The sequence below is a fragment of the Streptopelia decaocto genome (assembly GCF_964273445.1).
Source record: "Streptopelia decaocto genome assembly, chromosome: 27".
Taxonomy (NCBI): domain Eukaryota; kingdom Metazoa; phylum Chordata; class Aves; order Columbiformes; family Columbidae; genus Streptopelia; species Streptopelia decaocto.
Window position 1 is genome coordinate 2,396,213 of NC_138682.1, and position 16,261 is coordinate 2,412,473.

Sequence of the window (16,261 nt, forward strand, 5' to 3'; positions counted from 1 at the left end):
AAATCATCGAGAGAACCTTCCACGTGGAGACGACCCAGCTGCGGTAACACCCAAATACACCCCAAAAACACACAAAACTGCCCAAAATACACCGAAAACGGCCCAAAATACACCAAAAACAGCCCAAAACCGCCCAAAATACACCAAAAACGTCCCCAGATTCACCCAAAACCTCCCAAAATCCACCCAAAACGTCGCCAAATCCACCCAAAAACGCCCAAATTCCACCCGAAACCGCCCAAATCCACCCAAAATCCACCCAAAACCACCCAAAATCCACCAAAAACATCCCAAAATCCGCCCAAATCCGCCCAAATCCACCCAAATCATCGAGAGAACCTTCCACGTGGAGACACCGCAGCTGCAGTAACACCCAAAATACACCGGAAATACACCAAAAACGGCCCAAAATACACCAAAAACCGCCCAAAATACACCAAAAAACGACCAAAATGCACCAAAAACGGCCCAAAACCGCCCAAAATACACCAAAAACGGCCCAAAATACACCAAAATCCACCCAAACATCCCAAAATCCACAGAAAATGTCCCCAAATCCACCCAAAACCACCGAAAATCCACCCAAAATCCACACAAAATCCACCCCAAACCTCCCAAAATTGCCCTAAAATATCCCGAAATGGGCCCAAAATCTCCCCAAAACCGCCCAAAATGTCCCCAAATCCACCCAAAATCCACCCAAAATGTCCCAAAATCCACCCAAAACTGCCCAAATCCACCCAAATGTCCCAAAATCCACCCAAAACTGACCCAAAACCACCCAAAATCCACCCAAAACTGCCCCAAATCCACCGAAAATCCACCCAAAACCACCCAAAATCCACCCAAAACATCCCAAAATCCACCCAAATCCACCCAAAACTGCCCCAAAACCGCCCCAAATCCACCCAAAATGTCCCAAAATCCACCCAAAACCGCCCAAAATCCACCCAGAACTGCCCCAAATCCACCAAAAACCCACCAAAATCCACCCAAATCCGCCCCAAACTGCCCCAAATTCACCCCAAACCTCCCCAAATCCACCCAGAACCTCACGAAATGGCCCCAAAATCTTCTGAAATTGCCCCAAAATGTCCCAAAACGGGCCCAGAACGTCCTGAAATGGGCCCAAAATCTCCTGAAATGGCCCCAAAACATCCCAAAATGGGCCCAAAACCTCCCCAAATCCACCCAAAACTGCCCAAAAGGGCCCCAGAACGTCCCCAAATCCACCCAAAACCGCCCAAAATCCACCCAAAATGTCCCAAATCCACCCAAATCCACCCAAAACTGCACAAAATCCACCCAAATCCACCCAAAATACACCAAAAACTGCACAAAATCCACCCAAAATACACCAAAAACGGCCCAAAATACACCAAAAACCACCCAAAATCCACCAAAAAACACCCTAAATCCACCCAAAACCGCCCAAAATCCACCCAAAATCCACCCAAAACATCCCAAAAATCCACCCAAAACATCCCCAAATCCACCCAAAACTGCCCCAAATCCACCCAAAACTGCCCCAAATCCACCCAAAACCGCCCAAAATACACCCAAAACTGCCCAAAATTCACCAAAAAACGACCAAAATGCACCAAAAACGGCCCAAAATCCGCCCAGAACCACCCAAAATGCACCAAAAACAGCCCGAAATGGGCCCAAAATGTCCCAAAATGGGCCCAAAATGGCCCCAAATCCACCCAAAACCGCCCAAGATCCACCCAAAACCACCCAAAATACACCAAAAACCGCCCAAAATACACCAAAAACCGCCCAAAATGCACCAAAAACGGCCCAAAATACACCAAAAACGTCCCCAGATTCACACAAAACCTCCCAAAATGGGCCCAAATCCACCCAAAACTGCCCCAAAACCGCCCCAAATCCACCCAAAATGTCCCCAAATCCACCCAAAATGTCCCAAAGTCCACCCCAAACCTCCCAAAATTGCCCTAAAATATCCCGAAATGGGCCCAAAATCTCCCCAAATCCACCCAAAACCGCCCAAAATGTCCCCAAATCCACCCAAAATGTCCCAAAATCCACCCAAAATGTCCCAAAATCCACCCAAAACTGCCCCAAATCCACCCAAAACCGCCCAAAATCCACCCAAAATGTCCCCAAATCCACCCAAAACTGCCCAAAATCCACCCAAAACTGCCCAAAATCCACCCAAAATGTCCCCAAATCCACCAAAATGTCCCAAAATCCACCCAAAACCGCCCAAAATCCACTGAAAATGTCCCCAAATCCACCCAAAATGTCCCCAAATCCACCCAAAACTGCCCAAAATCCACCCAAAATGTCCCCAAATCCACCCAAAATGTCCCAAAATCCACCTAAAATGTCCCAAAATCCACCCAAAACTGCCCCAAATCCACCCAAAATGTCCCAAAATCCACCCGAAATGTCCCAAAATCCACCCAAAGCTGCCCCAAATCCACCCAAAACTGCCCCAAAACCACCCAAAACTGCCCCAAAACCACCCAAAATGTCCCAAAATCCACCCAAAACCGCCCAAAATCCACCAAAAATGTCCCAAAATCCACCCAAAACTGCCCAAAATCCACCCAAAATGTCCCCAAATCCACCAAAATGTCCCCAAATCCACCCAAAATGTCCCCAGATCCACCCAAAATGTCCCCAAATCCACCCAAAACCGCCCAAAATCCACTGAAAATGTCCCCAAATCCACCCGAAATGTCCTGAAATCCACCCAAAATGTCCTGAAATCCACCCAAAACCTCCCCAAATGGCCCCAGAATGTCCCGAAATTGCCCCAAAACCTTCCGAAATTGCCCCAAAACTGCCCCACACGTCCCATTGACGCCCGGGGAGTTCCCACCCCAACCCCTCCCTGTCTCTGATTGGCCGTCGGCAGGGAGGAGTGGCTCGGCGCCATCCAATCGGTGGCCGGCAGGCTGAGGAGCGGCAGGAGGGGGCGGGGCCGCCCCGGGCGGGGTCACCCGGGGACACCCAGGAGTGCAAGGAGCCCAAAATCCACCCAAAACCACACAAAATACACCAAAAACCGCCCAAAACTGCCCAAAATCCACCCAAAACTGCCCAAAATACACCAAAAACCGCCCAAAACTGCCCAAAATACACCAAAAACCGCCCAAAATACACCAAAAACACCCCAAAATCCGCCCAAAAACGCCCAAAATACACCAAAAACTGCCCCAAATCCACCCAAAACCGTCCAAAATACACCCCAAACCTCCCAAAATTGCCCTAAAATATCCCGAAATGGGCCCAAAATCTCCCCAAATCCACCCAAAACTGCCCAAAATGTCCCAAAATCCACCCAAAACTGCCCCAAATCCACCCAAAATGTCCCAAAATCCACCCAAAACTGCCCCAAAACTGCCCAAAATCCACCCAAAATGTCCCCAAATCCACCAAAATGTCCCAAAATCCACCCAAAACTGCCCAAAATACACCAAAAACCGCCCAAAATGCACCAAAAATGTCCCCAAATCCACCAAAATGTCCCAAAATCCACCCAAAACCGCCCAAAATCCACTGAAAATGTCCCCAAATCCACCCAAAATGTCCCCAAATCCACCCAAAACTGCCCAAAATCCACCCAAAACTGCCCAAAATCCACCCAAAATGTCCCCAAATCCACCCAAAATGTCCCAAAATCCACCTAAAATGTCCCAAAATCCACCCAAAATGTCCCCAAATCCACCCAAAATGTCCTGAAATCCACCCAAAACCTCCCAAAATGGCCCCAGAATGTCCCAAAATCCACCCAAAATGTCCCAAAATCCACCCAAAATGTCCCAAAATCCACCCAAAACTGCCCCAAATCCACCCAAAATGTCCCAAAATCCACCCAAAGCTGCCCCAAATCCACCCAAAACTGCCCCAAAACCACCCAAAATGTCCCAAAATCACCCAAAATGTCCCAAAATCCACCCAAAACCGCCCAAAATCCACCAAAAATGTCCCAAAATCCACCCGAAATGTCCCAAAATCCACCCAAAGCTGCCCCAAATCCACCCAAAACTGCCCCAAAACCACCCAAAATGTCCCAAAATCACCCAAAATGTCCCAAAATCCACCCAAAACCGCCCAAAATCCACCAAAAATGTCCCAAAATCCACCCAAAACTGCCCAAAATCCACCCAAAATGTCCCCAAATCCACCAAAATGTCCCCAAATCCACCCAAAATGTCCCCAGATCCACCCAAAATGTCCCCAAATCCACCCAAAACCGCCCAAAATCCACTGAAAATGTCCCCAAATCCACCCGAAATGTCCTGAAATCCACCCAAAATGTCCTGAAATCCACCCAAAACCTCCCCAAATGGCCCCAGAATGTCCCGAAATTGCCCCAAAACCTTCCGAAATTGCCCCAAAACTGCCCCACACATCCCATTGACGCCCGGGGAGTTCCCACCCCAACCCCTCCCTGTCTCTGATTGGCCGTCGGCAGGGAGGAGTGGCTCGGCGCCATCCAATCGGTGGCCGGCAGGCTGAAGGAGCGGCAGGAGGGGGCGGGGCCGCCCCGGGCGGAGTCACCCGGGGACACCGGGGACACCGAGGACGCCGATGGGGCCGCGCGGAGCCGCCCCCGGGCTGTGAGTGTCCGTGTGTCCCGTGTCCGTGTGTCCGTCTGTCCATGTGTCCGTGTGTCCCCATGTCCGGGTGTCCCCAAGGCTCCTTGTCCCCATGTCCGTGTGTCCCCGCGTCCGTGTGTCCCCATGTCTGTGTGTCCCCAAATGTCTTCTTGTCCCCATGTCTGTGTCCCTAAGGGTCATGTTGTCCCCATGTCCGTGTGTCCCCAAGGGGCTTCTTGTCCCCATGTCCTGGTGTCCCCATGTCTGTGTCCCCAAGGCTCCTTGTCCCCATGTCTGTGTGTCCCCCGGGCCGTGAGTGTCCGTTTGCCCATGTGTCCGTGTGTCCCCTTGTCCGTGTGTCCCTATGTCCGTGTCCCCGTGTCCCCATGTCCCCATATCTCCATGTCCCCATCCCCATGTCCCCAAGGCTCCATGTCCCCATATCTCTGTGTCCCCATATCTCCATGTCCCCATGTCCCCAAGTCTCCATGTCCCCATGTGTGTGTCCCCATATCTCCATGTCCCCATATCTCTGTGTCCACACGTCGTGTCCCCATGTCCGTGTCCCTATGTCCATGTCCCCATGTCCCCATGTCCCATGTCCCCATATCCCCATGTCCCATGTCCCCATGTCCCCATGTCCCATGTCCCATATCCCCATGTCCCATGTCCCCATGTCCATGTCCCCAAGTCTCCTTGTCCCCATCTCTGTGTCCCCATCTCTGTGTCCCCATGTCCATGTCCCCATGTCCCATGTCCCCATATCTCTGTGTCCCCATATCTCCATGTCCCCATGTCCCCATATCTCCATGTCCCCACGTCGTGTCCCCATATCTCCATGTCCCCATGTCCCCATATCTCCATGTCCCCACGTCGTGTCCCCATGTCCCCATGTCCCCATGTCCCATGTCCCCATGTCCCCATGTCCCCATATCTCCACGTCCCCACGTCGTGTCCCCATGTCCCCATGTCCCATGTCCCATGTCCCATGTTCCCATATCCCCATGTCCCATGTCCCCATGTCCCATGTCCCCATGTCCCCGTGTCCCCATGTCCCCGTGTCCCCATGTCATTGTCCCCATGTCCCCAGACCATGGGCGACTTCGAGTACCTGCAGCTGCTGGGCAAGGGCACGTTTGGGAAGGTGATCCTGGTGCGGCACAGGGGCAGCGGCGCCTACTACGCCATGAAGATCCTGCGCAAGGACGTCGTCATCGCCAAGGTGCCCAATCAGGGCCCGCGCCGCGCCCGCGCCGGCCAATCGGGGGCTGGGAGCCAACCGCGGGCTGGGATCGGGTCGTTGGGCTGGGATCAAATTGTTTAGGTTGGGATCAAATTGTTTAGGTTGGGATCAAAATCATCTGGGTTGGGATTAAATAGTTTGGGTGGGGATTAAATAGTTTGGGTTGGGATTAAATAATGTAAGTGGGGATTAAATAGTTTGGGTGGGGATTAAATGGTTTGGGTTGGGATTAAATTATTTAGGTTGGGATCAAAATAATATGGGTTGGGATTAAATAGTTTGGGTCGGGATTAAGTAATTTGAGTGGGGATTAAATAGTTTGGGTTGGGATTAAATTATTTAGGTTGGGATCAAAATCATCTGGGTTGGGATTAAATAGTTTAGGTCAGGATTAAATAGTTTGGTTTGGGATTAAATAGTTTGGGTGGGGATTAAATGGTTTGGGTGGGGAATAAATGGTTTGGGTTGGGATTAAATAGTTTGGGTTGGGATTAAATAGTTTGGGTCAGGATTAAATAGTTTGAGTGGGGATTAAATAGTTTGGGTCAGGATTAAATAGTTTGGGTTGGGATTAAATAATTTGGGTTGGGATCGAATCATTGGGCTGGGATCAAATTGTTTAGGTTGGGGTCAAAATCATCTGGGTTGGGATTAAATAGTTTGGGTGGGGATTAAGTAATTTGAGTGGGGATTAAATAGTTTGGGTTGGGATTAAATTATTTAGGTTGGGATCAAAATCATCTGGGTTGGGATTAAATAGTTTGGGTTGGGATTAAATAGTTTGGTTTGGGATTAAATAGTCTGGGTGGGGATTAAATGGTTTGGGTGGGGATTAAATGGTTTGGGTGGGGATTAAATGGTTTGGGTGGGGATTAAATGGTTTGGGTGGGGATTAAATAGTTTGGGTTGGGATTAAATAGTTTGGGTTGGGATTAAATAGTTTGGGTCGGGATTAAATCGTTTGGGTCAGGATTAAATAGTTTGGGTTGGGATTAAATAGTTTGGGTTGGGATCGAATCATTGGGCTGGGATCAAATTGTTTAGATTGGGGTCAAAATCATCTGGGTTGGGATTAAATAGTTTGGGTGGGGATTAAGTAATTTGAGTGGGGATTAAATAGTTTGAGTCGGGATTAAATAATTTGGGGATTAAATAGTTTGGGTCGGGATTAAATAGTTTGGGTCGGGATTAAATAGTTTGGGTCAGGATTAAATAGTTTGAGTGGGGATTAAATAGTTTGGGTTGGGATTAAATAGTTTGGGTTGGGATTAAATAATTTGGGTTGGGATTAAATTATTTAGGTTGGGATCAAAATCATCTCGGTTGGGATTAAATAGTTTGGGTGGGGATTACATAATTTGAGTGGGGATTAAATAGTTTGGGTGGGGATTAAATAGTTTGGGTTGGGATTAAATAGTTTGGGTCGGGATTAAATAGGTTGGGTCGGGATTAAATAGGTTGGGTGGGGATTAAATAGTTTGAGTCGGGATTAAATAATTTGGGGATTAAATAGTTTGAGTCGGGATTAAATAATTTGGGGATTAAATAGTTTGGGTTGGGATTAAATAGTTTGGGTTGGGATTAAATAGTTTGGGTCGGGATTAAATAGTTTGGGTTGGGATTAAATAGTTTGGGTTGGGATTAAATAGTTTGGGTCAGGATTAAATAGTTTGGGTTGGGATTAAATAATTTGGGTTGGGATCGAATCATTGGGCTGGGATCAAATTGTTTAGGTTGGGGTCAAAATCATCTGGGTTGGGATTAAATAGTTTGGGTGGGGATTAAGTAATTTGAGTGGGGACTAAATAGTTTGAGTCGGGATTAAATAATTTGGGGATTAAATAGTTTGGGTTGGGATTAAATAATGTGAGTGCGGATTAAATAGTTTGGGTCAGGTTTAAATAGTTTGGGTTGGGATTAAATAGTTTGAGTGGGGATTAAATAGTTTGGGTTGGGATTAAATAGTTTGGGTGAGGATTAAATAATTTGGGTTGGGATTAAATTATTTAGGTTGGGATCAAAATCATCTGGGTTGGGATTAAATAGTTTGGGTGGGGATTAAATAATTTGGGTTGGGATTAAATTATTTAGGTTGGGATCAAAATAATCTCGGTTGGGATTAAATAGTTTGGGTGGGGATTAAATAATTTGAGTGGGGATTAAATAGTTTGGGTCAGGATTAAATACTTTGAGTGGGGATTAAATAGTTTGGGTCAGGATTAAAATGTTTGGGTTGGGATTAAATAATTTGGGTTGGGATCGAATCATTGGGCTGGGATCAAATTGTTTAGGTTGGGGTCAAAATCATCTGGGTTGGGATTAAATAGTTTGGGTGGGGATTAAGTAATTTGAGTGGGGATTAAATAGTTTGGGTCGGGATTAAATAATTTGAGTGGGAATTAAATAGTTTGGGTTGGGATTAAGTAATTTGAGTGGGGATTAAATAGTTTGGGTCGGGATTAAGTAATTTGAGTGGGGATTAAATAGTTTGGGTCAGGATTAAATAGTTTGGGTTGGGATTAAATAATTTGGGTTGGGATCAAATAGTTTGGGCTAGGATTGAATCATTGGGCTGGGAGCCAATCACTGGGCTGGGATGGATTCACTGTGCTGGGAGCCAATCATTGGGCTGGGATCAAATTGTTTAGGTTGGGATCAAAATCATCTGGGTTGGGATCAAATAGTTTGGGTCGGGATTAGGTAATTTGAGTGGGGATTAAATAGTTTGGGTCAGGATTAAATAGTTTGGGTTGGGATTAAATAGTTTGGGTCAGGATTAAATAATTTGAGTGGGGATTAAATAGTTTGGGTCAGGATTAAATAATGTGAGTGGGGATTAAATAGTTTGGGTCGGGATTAAGTAATTTGAGTGGGGATTAAATAGTTTGGGTCAGGATTAAATAGTTTGGGTCAGGATTAAATAATTTGAGTGGGGATTAAATAGTTTGGGTCAGGATTAAATAATTTGAGTGGGGATTAAATAGTTTGGGTCAGGATTAAATAATGTGAGTGGGGATTAAATAGTTTGGGTCGGGATTAAGTAATTTGAGTGGGGATTAAATAGTTTGAGTGGGGATTAAATAGTTTGAGTCGGGATTAAATAGTTTGGGTCAGGATTAAATAGTTTGGGTCAGGATTAAATAGTTTGGGTCAGGATTAAATAGTTTGGGTCGGGATTAAGTAATTTGAGTGGGGATTAAATAGTTTGGGTCGGGATTAAATAGTTTGGGTCAGGATTAAGTAATTTGAGTGGGGATTAAATAGTTTGGGTCGGGATTAAGTAATTTGAGTTGGGATTAAATAGTTTGGGTCGGGATTAAGTAATTTGGGGATTAAATAGTTTGGGTGGGGATTAAATAATGTGAGTGGGGATTAAATAGTTTGGGTGGGGATTAAATAATGTGAGTGGGGATTAAATAGTTTGGGTTGGGATTAAATAATTTGGGCTGGGATCAAATCATTGGGGCTGGGATCGAATCATTGGGGCTGGGAGCCAATCACGGGGTTGGGAGGCAGTCACAGGGGTAGGAGCCAATCACGGGGCTGGGAGCCAATCACTGGGGTGGGAGCCAATCATTGGGCTGGGATCAAATTATTTAGGTTGGGATCAAAATAATCTGGGTTGGGATTAAATAGTTTGGGTCAGAATCGAAAAATTTGGGTTGGGATCAAATAGTTTGGGTGGGGATTAAATTATTTAGGTTGGGATCAAAATAATGAGGGTTGGGATCAAATAGTTTGGATGGGGATTAAATAGTTTGGGTGGAGATTAAATAATGTGAGTGGGGATTAAATAATTTGGGTTGGGATTAAATTATTTAGGTTGGGATCAAAATAATCTGGGTTGGGATCAAATATTTTGGGTCAGAATCAAACAATTTGGGTTGGGATCAAATAGTTTGGGTGGGGATTAAATAGATTGGGTTGGGATTAAATTATTTAGGTTGGGATCAAAATAATCTGGGTTGGGATTAAATAGTTTGGGTCAGAATCGAACAATTTGGGTTGGGATCAAATAGCTTGGGTGGAGATTAAATAGTTTGGGTGGGGATTAAATAATTTGGGTTGGGATTAAATTATTTAGGTTGGGATCAAAATAATCTGGGTTGGGATCAAATATTTTGGGTCAGAATCGAACAATTTGGGTTGGGATCAAATAGTTTGGGTGGAGATTAAATAGTTTGGGTGGGGATTAAATAAATTGAGTCGGGATCAAATAATTTCGGTTGGGATCCACTGATTAGGTTGGAATCAAAATAATTTGGGTTGGAATCAAATAATTTGGGTTGAGATTAAATAATTTGGGTTGAGATTAAATTGTTTGGGTTGGGATCAAAAGAATTTAGGTTGGGATCAAATAATTTAGGTTGAGATCAAATAATTTGGGTTGGGATCAAATAGTTTGTGTTGGAATAATAATTTGGGTTGGGATAAAATAATTTGGGTTGAGATCAAAATAATTTGGGTTGGGGTCAAATAATTGGAGTTGGGATTAAATAATTTGGGCTGGGATTAAATAATTGGGGCTGGGATCAAATGATTGGGGCTGGGATCAAATAATTGGGGCTGGGATCAAATAATTTGAGTTGGGATCAAAATAATTTGGGTTGGGATTAAATGGCCTGGGTCAGGATTAAATAATTTGGGTCGGGATTAAATAATTGGGGCTGGGATCAAAATAATTTGGGTTGGGATTAAATGGCCTGGGTCAGGTTTAAATAATTTGGGTCGGGATTAAATAATTTGGGTTGGGATAAAATAATTTGGGCTGGAATCAAATAATTTTGGTTGGGGTCAAATAATTAGGTTGGAATCAAAATAATTAGGTTGGAATCAAAAAATTTGGATGGGATCCAATAATTTGGGTCAGGATCAAATTATTTAGGTTGGGATCAAATAGTTTGGGAATGGGATCAAATAATTGGGATTGGAATTATAATTTGGGTTGAGATTACATAATTTGGGTTGTGATCAAAATAGTTGGGTCGGGATCAAATAATTTAGGTGGAGATCAAATAATTTGGGTTAGGATCAAATAGTTTGCATTATAATAATTTGGGTTGGGATCAAATAATTTGGGTTGGGATCAAAATAATTTGGGTTGGGATCAAATAATTTGGGTTGGGATTAAATAATTGGGGCCGGGATCAAAATAATTTGGGTTGGGATTAAATAGGTTGGGTCAGGATTAAATAATTTGGGTTGGGATCAAATAATTTGGGCTGGAATCAAATAATTTTGGTTGGGATCAAATAATTAGGTTGGAATCAAAATAATTTGGTTTGGAATTAAATAATTTGGGCTGAGATCAAAGTAATTTAGGTTGGGATCCAATAATTTGGGTTGAGATCAAATACTTTGGGTTGGGATTAAATAATTCAGGTCGGGATTAAATAATTTGGGCTGGGATTAAATAAATTGGGTTGGGATTAAATAATTTGGGCTGGGTTTAAATAATTTGGGCTGGGATTAAATAATTTGGGCTGGGATTAAATAAATTGGGCGGGGATTAAATAATTTGGGTTGGGATCAAATAATTGGGTCTGGAATCAAATAATTTTGGTTGGGATCAAATAATTAGGTTGGAATCAAAATAATTAGGCTGGAATCAAAATAATTTGGTTGGAATCAAATAATTTGGGTTGGGATCAAAACAATTCAGGTTGGGATCCAACAATTGGGGTCGGGATCAAATTATTTAGGTTGGGATCAAATAGTTTGGGAATGAGATCAAATAATTTGGGTTGAGATCAAAATAATTTGGGTTGGGATCAAAATACTTGGGTCAAGATCAAATAATTTAGGTTGAGATCAAATAATTTGGGTTGGGATCAAAATAATTTGGGTTGGGATCAAAATAATTGGGGCTGGGATCAAAATAATTTGGGTTGGGATTAAATAGGTTGGGTCAGGATTAAATAATTTGGGTCAGGATTAAATAATTTGGGTTGGGATCAAAAGAATTCAGGTTGGGATCCAATAATTTGGGCCGGGATCAAATTATTTAGGTTGGGATCAAATAGTTTGGGAATGAGATCAAATAATTTGGGTTGAGATCACATAATTTGGGTTGAGATCAAATTATTTAGGTTGGGATCAAATAGTTTGGGAACGGGACGAATAATTGGGGTTGGAATTATAATTTGGGTTGAGATGACATAATTTGGGTTGGGATCAAAATAATTGGGTCGGGATCAAATAATTTGGGTCTGGGTCGAATCATTTGGGTTGGGATGAAACAATTTGAGCTGGGATCAAACCGTTTAGGTCGGGCTTAACCCAACGGTGCCTTTTCCGCTCCCTTCCGCAGGACGAGGTGGCGCATACGGTGACCGAGAGCCGCGTCCTGCAGAACACGCGCCACCCCTTCCTGACCGTACGTCACCCGACCCCGCGGGGCCACCGGGTCTCCCATCCAAGCGCTGAGCGGGGCCGACCCTGCTTAGCTTCCCAGACCAGCCATTCTCAGGGTGCTATGGCTGTATATATATCTATATATGGTCTCCCATCCAAGTACTGAGCGGGGTGGACCCTGCTTAGCTTCCCAGACCAGCCATTCTCAGGGTGCTATGGGTGTATATACATGGTCTCCCATCCAAGTGCTGAACGGGCCCGACCCTGCTTAGCTTCCCAGATCAGCCATTCTTAGGGTTCTATGGCTGTATATATTATATATATATATATATATATATATATATATATATATATATATATATATATATGGTCTCCCATCCAAGTACTGAGCAGGGTGGACCCTGCTTAGCTTCCCAGATCAGCCATTCTCAGGGTGCTATGGCTGGATATATATGGTATATATATATATATATACAAGGTCTCCCATCCAAGTACTGACCGGGTGGACCCTGCTTAGCTTCCCAGATCAGATGAGATCAGGCATTCTCAGGGTGCTATGGCTATATATATATATATATATATATGGTCTCCCATCCAAGTCCTGACTGGGGCCGACCCTGCTTAGCTTCCCAGATCAGCCATTCTCAGGCTGCTATGGCTGGATATATATGGTCTATATATACATATATATATACAAGGTCTCCCATCCAAGTACTGACCGGGGTGGACCCTGCTTAGCTTCCCAGATCAGATGAGATCAGGCATTCTCAGGGTGCTATGGCTGTATATATATATATATATGGTCTCCCATCCAAGTGCTGAGCGGGCCCGACCCTGCTTAGCTTCCCAGATCAGGTGTTCTCAGGGTGCTATGGCTGGATATATTATATATATATGATAGAGATGATGTTTTCCAGCCCAATTTTCACCAAAATTCGCCTTTTTTCCCCTTTTCGCAGGCCCTAAAATACGCTTTTCAGACCAACGACCGGCTCTGCTTCGTCATGGAGTACGCCAACGGCGGGGAGGTGCGCACATTTCCCAATTCCCAAATTTTCAAATTTCCAAATTCCCAAATTTTCCAAATTTCACCTTTTCCAAATTCCCAAATTTCCAAATTTCCAACTTTCCAAATTCCCAAATTGCAAAATTTCTAAATTCCCACATTCCGAAATTCCCGAGTTCCCAAATGTTGAAATTCCCAAATTTCTACATTCCAAAAATTCCTGTTTTCCAAATTTAAAATTTTCCAAATTTCAAAATTTTCCAAATTTCAATTTTTCCAAATTTCAAAATTCCCAGGTTCCCAAATTTCAAAATTTCTCAATTCCAAAATATCTGAATTCCCAAATTTCAAAATCTCAAAATTCCCAGACTTCCAAAATTTCCAAATTCCAATATTTCCAAATTTCCAAATTTTCAAATTTCCAAATTCCCAAATAGCAAAATTCCCGAATTCCCAAATTTTCCAAATTTCAACTTTTCCGAATTCCCAATTTCTGAATTTCCAGATTTTGGAATTTCCAAATTCCCACATTTCAAGATTTCCAAAATTCCCAAATTCCAAAATTCCCAAATTTCAAAATTCCCAAATTTCAAATTTCCAAAAATTCCCAAATTGCAAAATTTCTAAATTCCCAGATGCCGAAATTCCTGAGTTCCCAAATGTTGAAATGCCCAAATTTCTACATTCCAAAAATTCCTGTTTTTCAAATTTTAATTTTTCCAAATTTCAAAATTTTCCAAATTTTAAATTTTCCAAATTTCAAATTTTTCCAAATTTTAAATTTTCCAAATTTCAAAAGTTTCAAAATTCCCAGGTTTCCAAATTTAAAAATTCTTCAATTCCAAAATATCCGAATTCCCAAATTTCAAAATCTCAAAATTCCCAGATTTCCAAATTCCAATATTTTCAAATTCCCAAATTTTTCAAATTTCAACTTTTCCAAATTTCGAATTTCCAAATTCCCAAATAGCAAAATTCCCGAATTCCCAAATTCCCAAATTTTCAACTTTTCCAAATTCCCAAATTTCTTAATTTCCGGATTTCGGAATTTCCAAATGACCAAATTTCAAGATTTCAAAAATTCCTACATTCCAAAATTGCCGCATTTCAAAATTCCCAAATTTCCAAATTTCCCATTTTCCAAATTCCCAAATTGCAAAATTTTGAAATTCCCAGATTCCGAAATCCCTGAGTTCCAAAATTTTGAAATTCCCAAATTTCAAAATTGAAATTTTTGAAATTTCCAAATTTCAACATTCCAAAAATTCCTGTTTTCCAAATTTAAAATTTCCCAAATTTCAAATTTTCAAATTTCAAAATTCCCAGGTTTCAAAATTTCAAAATTCCTAAATTCCAAAATATCCAAATTCCCAGATTTCCAAATTTCCAAATTCCAAAATTTCTGAATTCCCAAATTTTCCAAATTTCAACTTTTCCAAATTCCCAATTTCTGAATTTCCAGATTTTGGAATTTCCAAATTACCACATTTCAAGATTTCCTAAATTCCAAAATTTCCACATTTCAAAATTCCCAAATTTCAAATTTCCAAAAATTCCCAAATTGCAAAATTTCTAAATTCCCAGATGCCGAAATTCCTGAGTTCCCAAATTTTGAAATTCTCAAATTTCAACATTCCAAAAATTCCTGTTTTCCAAATTTGAATTTTTCCAAATTTTAAATTTTCCAAATTTCAAAATTCCCAGGTTTCCAAATTTCAAAATTCCTCAATTCCAAAATATCCGAATTCCCAAATTTCAAAATTCCCAAATTTCAAAATCTCAAAATTCCCAGATTTCCAAATGTCCAAATTCCAATATTTCCAAATTCCCAAATTTCTGAATTCCCAAATTCAAAAATTCCCAAATTCCCAAAATTTCCACATTTCAAAATGTCAAATTTCAAAATTCCCAAATTTATTTCCCAAATTTCCCAATTCCCGCCTCAAATCACTTGGCTTTAGTTCATTAATTACATTTTTTAGCTCATTCCGCTTCACTCCATTCCCTTCCACTCCATTTCCGCTCCATTTCCCTCTCGTCCTGTCCCCCCGCCTCCCCGTCTCACTTCCTCCCCTTCACTTCCTCCCTGTTTCACTTCCCCCCCCACATCCTCCCCGCTCACTTCCTCCCCGTTCACTTCCCCCCCATATCACTTCCTCCCCATATCACTTCCTCCCCCTCACTTCCTCCCCATTTCACTTCCTCCCTGTCTCACTTCCTCCCCACTCTCTTCCTCCCCGTTCACTTCCCCCCGTTCACTTCCCCCCACTCACTTCCTCCCTGTTTCACTTCCCCCCCGTTCACTTCCCCCCACTCACTTCCTCCCCATTCACTCCCTTCCTGTTCACTTCCTTCCCGCTCCCTTCCCTCTCCCTTCCCTCTCCCTTCCCTCTCCCTTCCCACTCACTTCCCGCTCCCTTCCCTCTCCCTTCCCGCTCGCTTCCCGCTCACTTCCCACTCCCTTCCCTCTCCCTTCCCTCTCCCTTCCCGCTCACTTCCCCTCCCTTCCCTCTCCCTTCCCTCTCCCTTCCCTCTCCCTTCCCTCTCCCTTCCCTCTCCCTTCCCTCTCCCTTCCCTCTCCCTTCCCTCTCACTTCCCGCCCACTTCCTGCTCCCTTCCCGCTGACTTCCCTCTCCCTTCCCTCTCCCTTCCCCTCCCTTCCCTCTCCCTCCCTGCCCACTTCCCGCTCCCTTCCCGCTGACTTCCGGCCCGTTTCCCGGTTCCCCAGCTGTTCTTCCACCTGTCCCGCGAGCGCGTGTTCTCCGAGGATCGCGCCCGTTTCTACGGCGCCGAGATCGTCTCGGCCCTCGAGTACCTGCACTCGCGCGACGTCGTCTACAGGGACATCAAGGTGACACCGCGCTGATGTGGCCCCATGTCCGTGTGTCTCCATGTCTGTGTGTCCCCAAGGGCTCCGTGTCCCCATGTCTGTGTGTCCCCATGTCTGTGTGTCCCCAGGGCTCCTTGTCCCCATGTCTGTGTCCCCAAGAGTCATCTTGTCCCCATGTCTGTGTGTCCCCATGTTGGTGTCCCCAAGAGTCTTCTTGTCCCCATGTCCGTGTGTCCCCAAGGCTCCTTGTCCCC

General features: G+C 43.7%; 1 protein-coding gene across 1 annotated transcript; it reads left to right on the forward strand.

Moving 5' to 3' along the window:
• Nucleotides 1-333: 333 nt before the first annotated feature.
• LOC309450662 (RAC-beta serine/threonine-protein kinase-like) lies at nucleotides 334-16,043 on the forward strand (the record flags this gene model as incomplete). Its single annotated transcript, XM_082073686.1, has 6 exons — nucleotides 334-366; nucleotides 4,451-4,595; nucleotides 5,665-5,796; nucleotides 12,128-12,193; nucleotides 13,131-13,199; nucleotides 15,906-16,043. Exons 3-6 carry the CDS (start codon nucleotides 5,668-5,670, stop codon nucleotides 16,041-16,043), a joined length of 402 nt encoding a protein of 133 aa, XP_081929812.1. The 5' UTR covers nucleotides 334-366; nucleotides 4,451-4,595; nucleotides 5,665-5,667.
• Nucleotides 16,044-16,261: the final 218 nt, after the last annotated feature.